We start from the raw sequence: 9,799 nt of genomic DNA, 5'->3' as shown, positions 1-9,799 counted from the left end.
ACTCCAGTCAAATGAATGCAGAAGATCCAGATAACCTGCTGTTCATGGTGCATAATTATTGTCCCTCCTTACAGCCAACAGTGCTGCTAGGCGTGTTACACTATGGGCGCTTTGTGTAGCTTCAGGCCCTTTGAACAGAGCAGTAGGCTAAGTTAACTTCTTTTTTTTTCATTTTCATTCATGTAAATGTCCAAAAACAAGCTCTTGTTACAGGCCTGTAACCGGCTCCTTTAAAAACAGAAACCACTGCGACTGATCTTATTTATCGGCGTTCTCTGCGTCTGTGAGAATAAGAATCTGTCTTATCAAACGTGCATTGTTCTACAGCACAAGTCTAAACAGAAGAGTCACTCAACCTGTCAGAGGTGTCCAGCCCTTCGTCTGTCACCTCACAGGAATGCTGTTGTTTTTGTAGAGGCGGCGGCCGATTGGTTGATCCTCTGCAGGTCAAAGTAAAAGGACCTGAAAATCATGTGCACGGCGGTGGGTGGAGATGCTGCAGAGTGAGCCAAACACAGACTGAGGTGTGGTGACAGACAGAAGCACAGGTGAGCTATTCAGTTTAATTAAGACGACAAAGATATGTAAATATATATTATATATTCCATGTGCATTCAGTTTAGTTTTGCTTCTTGTTTATGTTTTTTCCAGTTTCTGATTTGGTTTTCTTGTCTCACATTGCTTTACACTGGAAAAAAACAAAGTCTTAATAAGTATATTTGTCTCATTTCTAGTCCAAATATCTCATTACACTTAATATCAGACACAACTGCCTAACAAGTACTATTTCAGCCAGATATAGGGACTTGTTTGAAGACAATACATCTGGAATATCTTGTTAAATGAAAAATTCTTGAAAACAAATTGTTTTGAGTCGGATTTCATATGAAACAAGCTTTTTTTTTTACATTTGAAGAGGTTTTTAAGCTAATTTCAAGATCACTCTTATCTCAAAAGTCCTAAATATCACATTTTATTTCAAGAAATCTGGACAGGCCAATTTTCACTAGTTCTATTGGCAGATTTATTTGCTTATTTCAAGCAAAAAGCGTCTCGTATTTGTTGTTTTTTTTAACTCATTTTTGGAGGGGCATTTTTTCCAGTGTAATAACGCTCCGGCTCTGTCTTTAGCTGCTTTTATTCCTGGTGAACTCATGCTCACTGCTGTCCTGTGTTTACTTTGCATTTTAGTTACTTCCTGTCTGTTAGTCATCATTTTTAGTAGTTTGTCATTCGTCTTCCTGTCCTCATTGGTTTCACCTGTGTCTCGTTACCCATTTAGCTCTTTTCATTGAGTGCTCACTTGGTTCTGTCTGCTGTTCTTGGACATTAATCAAGCCTCTGCTCACCTCTCTGTGTCTCTAGTTGTGCTCATCTTGTAGGCAGGCCTTGGGTAATACTTTGCACTTTCTGTTCCGTACATCAGCTTTAGTCAAAGCTCGCTTTTGTTTGTCACATCTGCCGCATGTGTTCTCCATTTGGTCATCCTCCCGTGTCTCACTGTTTCTTCTTTCTTGTGCTTGTTCCCCCCCACACAGTGGACCGGCTGGAACTTTCCAATCACAATGTCTTTTTTCACAAAGTTCTTTAAAAATATAATCCGTGACAGGAACCCGGATGATGACACCGTCACTGTAAGTATGAGATCATCCTCACACAGCTGTTGGCGTTCATGCTATAACAAAACCACCTAACAAGAATCTGTGTTTCTGGTTGTTCATGAAGGTGAGGGAGAAGCCGAAACCCAAGTATTATGGAACCGTGAGTCCATATCCTAACTTCAATGCCAGCGGCGATGCTGCGGTCCTTGAGAGCGCCATTAAAAGTAAAGGTCTGTGAGCTCAGCAAAGTTTTTCTTAGGTTAATGAAATGTAAACATGAGTAAAAGTTCATGGATTGTGCTTTGGGTGATAATGCAAGCTGCTTATAAAAGGGATAGTTTGCCTCTTTTGACATGAAGCTGTATGACATCCCATATTAGCAACATCATTTATGAACATCTTCTTACCCCCTGCTGCGTCCTGTGAGCAGAGTTCCAGTCTCATTTTGGTGTTGACGAAAGTAGTTCCGGCTAGTTGGCTGGGGCTTAAAAAATAAAGCGTTTTGCTTCTCAAAACAATATGCGTTCAACAGAGTAATACATTTTCATCACAAAATTGTTCTCCAGGAAAAAAGTCAGACCTCACAATCGCTTGGCCCTATTTTCTCTCCCTTCGTATCACTGCCTGCTGCTGCCTGCCGACAGCCGCACCTGTTACGGTGTTTGCTGCTCGAAAGCAGGGGACTGCTCGGTCTGCACTTCGGTCCACACAGCAGGCAAGAAAATGTTCATAAATGATGTTGCTAGTATGGGATGTCATACAGCTTCATGTCAAAAGAGGCGAACTATCCCTTTAAGACTGATTTCTGCAGTGCTTTTAAAAGAAAATGGGGTTTAAAGTTCGAGTTGTCTCTGACAGGGGTGGACAAGGACGTGATCATTGCCGTCCTGGTCAAGAGGAGCAACGAGCAGAGGCAAAAGATCAAAGCGATGTATGAAGCGTCGGCAGGGAGGGTGAGTGAGATCTTTCTAATGAAGACGGTCGGCCTGTCGGGGGGGGGCGCAGCCGGATGTTCTGCAGCATCAGGCTGAACACAAGCTAAAAAATAAAATAAAAAACTTAGCCGGAAAGAACTGACCATTAGAAGGAATCCATCCCTTTGACCTAAGCTGCTTGTTACAGATTTGCAAGACAAATTTAGGTAAAGGTTGCCTTGGCAACAAGTTCTCCAACCCAGAGCTGCTGCTTTTAGACTTTGTGTGACGCAGTTGCCTATGGAAGGTCCATTGTTGAGAGGTTAATGGGATCTATTGACAAAATTAGTCTTAATCGGACTGAAATGATATGACTCTCTTGAACTTTTGCGAGTTTATAACATTCAGAATGTCCTTTATAACGCTCACCATGCTGCACTGCTTTATTCTTCGTTGGACAAAACAAACATTTTGCTCTGGAAATAACCTGCTGTTGTGTTTTTCTCTGAGCATGTCCAAGTGGGAAGGTGTGAATATTAAGCCTCCTGCAATCGCAAGACAAAACACGGCTCCTTTTAAAGCCTGTGCTCAATCATAAAAAATTTTCAATTTGATGCCTTAATGGTGAACAGCAGTTACTGCGTGTTGCAGAAACTGGACAAAGATCTGAAGTCGGCTCTCAGGTCGGACTTGGAGGACGTGTCTCTGGCTCTGCTCATGATGCCGGGACAGTTCGATGCCTACCTGCTCAGGAAAGCCACCAAGGTAAATATTGGCGTTTTTTAGAATAAAGATAATCTCTTAAGCAAGTCGACTTCCCCAAATCTCTTATTTCAGCTTATACAATCTGTTTTACTTTATATTCTGCTGCCGTAATGACTAAATTTGTTTAGTTGTTGGATGAATAAAGTATCTAATTGTAGGAAAAATGGTTTATTTGAACAGGGCTTTCACTGACAGCAGCACTTGGACACACTTGCACCTATAATCTGCTTTTTATTTCAGCTACAGACTGATCTCAGTCTTCTTGGCTGCGGCTCATGCTTAAGTGCCTTATCCTAACATCTTAGTGGTAATAGCCGGATTTATTCTGACAGTCTTGGAAGATTAAACCACCTTCCAGAAACAAAGTCGTCCTCTCAATTTGTATTTCTGCTTTTCAGGGTTCAGTAAAGGCCAACTTTACCACAGTTGTAGATTTCATCACTTGTAGCACTTTCTGTATTCCCACAGGGTCTGGGCACAGATGAGGCAGTGCTGGTGGAGATCCTGGCAACACGATCAAACAAAGAGATTCAAGAGATCAAAAGGGTCTTCAAAGAAGGTGGCTACTCTGTTCTTTGCTGTGCTCTGAATTCTTGAAAGGTTTTCAATTTTTGTTTCATAAGGTTTTAGGTATGCAGGCTGACCCCGGTAACGGCACGCCACTAAATTGTCTTGACAACAGCTTTAAGAAGTGCGTTAATGATTCTGTTTTTAATCTCCCTCAGAGTACAAAACGGACCTGGAGGAGGTTATTAAAGACGAGACCAGCGGTGACTTCACCAAGGCCCTCCTTGCCATGCTGAGTGCAAAGAAGGACGAGAGCACTGAGGTAGATGTGGAGCTGGCCCGTAAGGATGCCCAGGTAAAAAAAAAAAAAAATCAAGTTTCAACCTTTAAGGCTGTTGGCGTCTATTTGTCTTACTGGCAACTAACCCAAAGAATTTATAACTTCTCGACCCGTACTGTGGTCGTTGGTAAGCAGGCATCTGGTTTGTTTTGCAGACGTAGGGACAAGTCAAATTTATCTTTTTATGTCAAGGAAAGCTATAAATCACTTCATATTTCAATTTATACAGCCCTTTACAGACAATCCTTATGGTATACCAAAGTGTTTTACAGCAGGTAATAAATAAAGAGAAGAATAAGTAAAAACAAAAAGAACAGTGAAAGCAATATAATACAACAAAATCAAATGTCGGTATTAAAAGTAATCCTAAATAAGTAGCTTTTTAGCCTGGATCTGAAGAGGCCCAGGTCAGAAATAAGACGCAGCTGGACGGGGGGCTTATTCCAGAGCCTGGGGGCAGCTTTGGGAAAAGGCTCGCTCACCCCAGGGTTTGTATTCTGACCTGGGCACTTCCAGCAGAAACTGATCTGTTGACCTCAGAGCTCTACCAGGACTGTTAAAAGCTCAGATAAATATGATGGGGCGAGGCCGTTATGACAGCCAGGCAGTTGAGTTTTTTGGGGGGCTGAAAAAAGGAAATCAACTATGCATTTGTTCGGCACTATGGAGGTTTATTTGGGAGTCTGTTCGTGATAAAGAAGGAACATTCGAACATATACAGAAGTTTGTTTAGCTTCAGGTTTGTAACAGCTGGCAAAGAGATATATATATATATATGAACAAAACTGGAAGGTGGCTGCAAGGCGAGCCCTCATCATCATCCCTCCACCACCGTGCTTGACAGCTGGTATGAGTACGAGGTGTTTGTGCCGCTATGCTGTGTTTGGTTGTATTATGACCAAACATCTCCATTTTGGTCTCATCTATCCAAAGGACATTATTTTATAAACCTGAAATCTACCTTTTCTGCAACATTCCACTGTCTGACCTTGGGGACATCTACTCCTGGGATAATTAGCAACTGTGTTGACTGGTTTCCACTTGGGAATAATCTTTCTCTCTGTAGAATGATGGACTCCAAATGGTTTTGAAATGGTCTTATAAACCCTTCCCAGATTGATGGGGCAGCTACGGTTGTCTTTAAAGATCATTGCTGGTGTCTTTCCTCCTTGGCATAGTGTTAAAAAACACCTGAATGCGGCAAACTAAACTTGTTTTAGTGTATTTAAAGGCTTCCACTGGAAGCAGTAAGGGTGGTACTTTTTCTTGTGCACCCGAGTGAATGTCAGTTGATCTGTTAAAGTATAAAGTTATTGTTTAATGCAAATGCATGGAAAGGACCCGCATTAACGTGTAATCGTGCGTTTCTCTCAGATTCTGTTTGAAGCCGGTGAGAACACCGCCAAGGCCGACGTGTCCACTTTGATCAACATCCTGACGACACGAAGCAGCCCGCAGCTCACTAAGAGTGAGTAATGCTCTGAATGATTCAGCTGTAAGGTTTAAAATTCACTGAACAAACAGGTGGAACCACAATCCCTCGGATAGCCGGTGGATCACACCCAGCAGTGCGGGAACAATGCAGAGAATTCAGACTTATGGACTCCGCTGAGGCCACTTTGTTTAGCTTCAATTTACTTAACCCTCCTGTTGTCTTGCGGGTCAAAAGTGAGCCACTACCATGTTTAGCTGCAGAAAAAATACCTTAAACTATCTATTTCCAAATTGAAATTTTATGACTTTTCCTAAAGGGACCCCATCATTAGAAAAAGTCATACTTTATTTTTATTTGTTTCCATGTGGGCTGTACACCACAAGGGTACAAAGATAGTCTTATGGGTCATTTTTGACTTTTTGAGTTGAATAGATAAATAACAGGTAGTTTCATCATACAAAATAGATCTTGGATTTAAAATTCAATTAAGTTGCTTTATTTTGGGGCTTTGGTAGGGCGGGCCATATTTTTTTTTTTTTTTTTTTTTTTTTTTTTTTTTTTACCAATAGGACAAGGGGAGTAAACACAATGTTAAGACCGCACAAAGGGCTAAGTAACTTTAAATGATAAACAGTCAGCCCAACCAGCTTCATGTCTGTTCATAAGAACTGTTTCCTTTGTAACTTCTGGGTGTTTTATGTACATATCTCTGACATGACGACAGTTTTTGTGTGCACATATAGTTTCTGCCTAACAGCTCTTTTATCCAATCGTTTGTTTACCTGCTAGCGTTCCATCAGTACGCCTGCGTCAGTGACATCACATTACCCAACGCCCTGAAAATGGAGCTGAAAGGAGACATCGAAGACTGCCTCATAGACATTGGTAGGTAAAAGCCAGCAGATCTTTCCTGATGAATCATTCTAGTGAAGGGATGGGGCTCGGTTTGCTTTTAAAAACAATGTGACACGTCAGAGTATTTGTTTTTCTGTATTCCAGTCCAAAATACAAAAAAAGAAAACCCAAAGGCGCTCACTGTTCTTGTTGGGTCCAATGTGTTTTTACAGGGACTTTGGAGGGTTAAAACTTGGTTTTAAAGTTGGGTTAAAATTAGTTGATGGTAAGGGTTAGAACTGGGCATTCAGCTGTGGTGGTAAGGATAATTAATCAATTGATAAATAATAATTGTTTAATATACAATCATTGTACATATTAATAATTTTTGAGCTGCTTGACTTATTTGAATTTCCCCCATTGGGGATGAATAAAGTATTTTTCTATTCTATAAGGGGCCAGAGAATACGCCACACCAACTGAATCACCACAAAGATGGAAAAACAAATTTGTCTTCACATAGAACTTGGCAAAGAATGGGTTTTTAAATGGTATCTCTCTGCTTTTTATTACTGGCAGTCTGTCACCAAGATGAATGGTTTTTAATTTAGTTCTAAAAAAAAAATGCCAAAGATAACAGTTTGGCAGACATAAAATGTTATGATTGATGATTCCCAAACAGCTTTTAGGGGAAAACTTGGAATATTTCAACATGGTGTGCAGTGTTGTCCTTAAAAATTTGAGGAAACTGGACAAAGGGAGGACAAAAGTAATGGCAGGCCTGAATTAAAAAATGATAAATACCATCTGCTTCACAAAGAATCGGACTGCTTAAGTGCACAAACAAACCAAAAAGAAGAAAAACTTCCAGCTGAAACGCCTCTCACACCTTGAGATCAAGGAGCATATAAAACTTTACAGCATTTTAGCCTAAACCTGGAACTCGTCAGGATGTGCTCACCCAGCTGTTGGACACGCAGCATCTGGGCTCTGCATGCAATCTTCCACTTGATGACATGTGTTTATGTCCTCCTTGGGTATCCAGTGAAATGTGCCTGGAACACACCGGCTTTCTTCGCTGAGAAGCTCCATCTGGCCATGAAGGTGTGTACGAATGTGTCTTCGAACTTTTCCGTAGTCGCTCTCTGCTCAATGACCATTTCTCTCATCTAGATGAATACACAGTTCTCAGTACTCTAAGATATTTCAGGATTTCTTTCTCTTACTCTGTGACTTATAGAATAATTTTCATCCATTTAAATCTTAATCCAACCAGAAGATTAAACTTTCGCTAGCCTCCCGGCAGAGATCGGGCAGGAGCTCTGAACGGCAATAATACAAACATTGAAGAACATTTGCAAGTATTTCTTAAAACTTTCAGATGTATTTGGCTCTGGTTTGAGGCCTCGTCTTTTGTCGGTCTCCCAATTTTCTCCAAGCGCAACAAATAAACTGCAGAACTGACTCTTGAAGCAGCTGAAGTTTTCACTGTACACACACATCAGATAGTCTTTTCTTAATTGTTTAAGAGTTTAAAAGACTATATATTTAAAGAGGACAAAGAAATTACTTCTGTTTTGCATACATGTGCGTAAAGATGCCTGAACGAGTCCAGTCAACTCCTGGACATATCATGAAAATTAGGGCTGGGCGAGTTAACGAGTTAATTATTCAACGCCGGTTTTTTTTTTTTTTTTTTTTTTTTTTAATATCGTGCATTGGCACAGGTTTTATTTTATTATTGTAAGTCTGCTGTGGAACAGGAAAAGAAAGTAATCGGCGGATCCACCAAACCTGGAGAAGGGTACGGAACTTTTACTCGGCCATTTTCATTTTAAAGTTCTTCCAGACGGCGAGTCGACAGAACCAAAGTCATCTGTAAACACTGCCAAGTTGAATTGTCTTCTCAGCGTAGTAGTTCCAGTCTAAAATATCACTTAAAGGCAAAACACACAACTGATAGCAGCAAGTCATTCAAGGAAACAGACAGTGGAGCGAGGCTTCTACATAAAAACTACAGAAAGATGCTGATGTTAAAAGTGTGTTTGCACAACAAATGTTATGGCACTTTCATTCATATGGCAGCACATTTAAAATAAAGCTAAATGCTAAAAGCTATACACTACTTTTGGATTCATTTTGGATTTTGCGTACAAATGCGATTAATCAGGGAAATCATGTGATTAATTAGATTAAACATTTTAATCGTTGCCCAGCCCTACTAAAAATAAATTGTACTTGAGTGGTTAGACCGTGAACAAAATTCTGTTTTGCAGCCGACTTTTGACTGAAGACGGATGAACTGTGTCTCACCATATGCAGATGATGCAATGTTTAATGTATTCATAACTGAAACAGGGTCCCGGCACATGTGAGAAGACCCTGATCAGGATCCTGGTGAGCCGCTCTGAGGTCGACCTGAAGAAGATTGTGGAGGAGTACAGGGCCATGTTTGACAAGACCCTACAAGAGGACCTACTGGTAAAAACAAATATTCCAAAATGGCCTCCAATATTTTATCTTTTTAACCACATAAGATGCAAAGACGGACCTGCCAGAGTATTGCAGCTGACCATTTTCTTTCTTTTCCAGAATGACACTAAGGGACACTATCAGAAAGTCTTACTTGGGTTGTGTGGACCTTACTGAAGCTCCCTTCTGTACCTCACTACTTTGGAAACTGAAACCCAATCAACAAATCTGTTTTATTGAGTCCATGTTCTAATAAAGCAATTATCCCAGAGACCATAACATCTCACGCCTTTTTAAAAAAAACATACATTTATATCAGACTGTGTTTTTTCTCTATCTTCTGAAACACTTTCTTTGGGGGGGGGTGTATGTAGCTATAGTTATATCTGGTTTGAAGTAAGTGGTTTGAGAAGTTAATGAAGATCTGCTCTCCTTAGTGTTAGGTCTTTACAGGAAAGGGTTGAATGAGAAATCGACTTTCTCACTCTAAAATTAAGCCTGCGTCATCGGACGGAGCACAAAGTCAAAATTGAAAATCATTTGAGTCAAAAACACGATGTTCTTTGTTTGAGCCAGACATATGGAAGTTTTTCTGTGCCATCAGAGTTTGAATATGAATTTCTAAATTTTTACAGCATCAAAATCTGACTTTGAATTTCAAAAGCTATCAAATTTCGAGCACTTTTTTTTTTTTCTTCAAATGTTAAAATAAATTCAGTATAAAGAAAATCTCAAAATATTCAGTTTTTCAAAATTCGACGTGGAAGAAAAAAAATAAATAGAATAATTGGATTTAAAAATAAATAAAAAAACTTGTAAATGTTTTTTACATGTCATTTTGAAGAACTGAATATTGAGACTAAAAAAAAATGTTTACGGATTTATTTTAACAAAGCAACAAATCAGTGCTCGACATTGATTTTAAAAATTC

The 9,799-nt window shown here is 39.9% G+C and overlaps 1 protein-coding gene across 1 annotated transcript; it reads left to right on the top strand.

The window, feature by feature from the left end:
- The first annotated feature begins 439 nt into the window (after positions 1–439).
- On the top strand, positions 440–9,139 carry LOC142372816 (annexin A1-like). Its single transcript, XM_075455798.1, has 12 exons — positions 440–548; positions 1,539–1,634; positions 1,726–1,831; positions 2,460–2,554; positions 3,167–3,280; positions 3,749–3,839; positions 4,006–4,142; positions 5,502–5,595; positions 6,352–6,447; positions 7,442–7,500; positions 8,755–8,877; positions 8,989–9,139. Exons 2-12 carry the CDS (start codon positions 1,566–1,568, stop codon positions 9,043–9,045), a joined length of 1,041 nt encoding a protein of 346 aa, XP_075311913.1. The 5' UTR covers positions 440–548; positions 1,539–1,565; the 3' UTR covers positions 9,046–9,139.
- The last annotated feature ends 660 nt before the right edge of the window (positions 9,140–9,799 follow it).

The sequence above is a fragment of the Odontesthes bonariensis genome, chromosome 22, assembly GCF_027942865.1.
Source record: "Odontesthes bonariensis isolate fOdoBon6 chromosome 22, fOdoBon6.hap1, whole genome shotgun sequence".
In the NCBI taxonomy this organism is placed as follows: domain Eukaryota; kingdom Metazoa; phylum Chordata; class Actinopteri; order Atheriniformes; family Atherinopsidae; genus Odontesthes; species Odontesthes bonariensis.
Note: the sequence above shows the minus strand (reverse complement) of the source record. Positions and strands in the feature narration are given on the sequence as shown.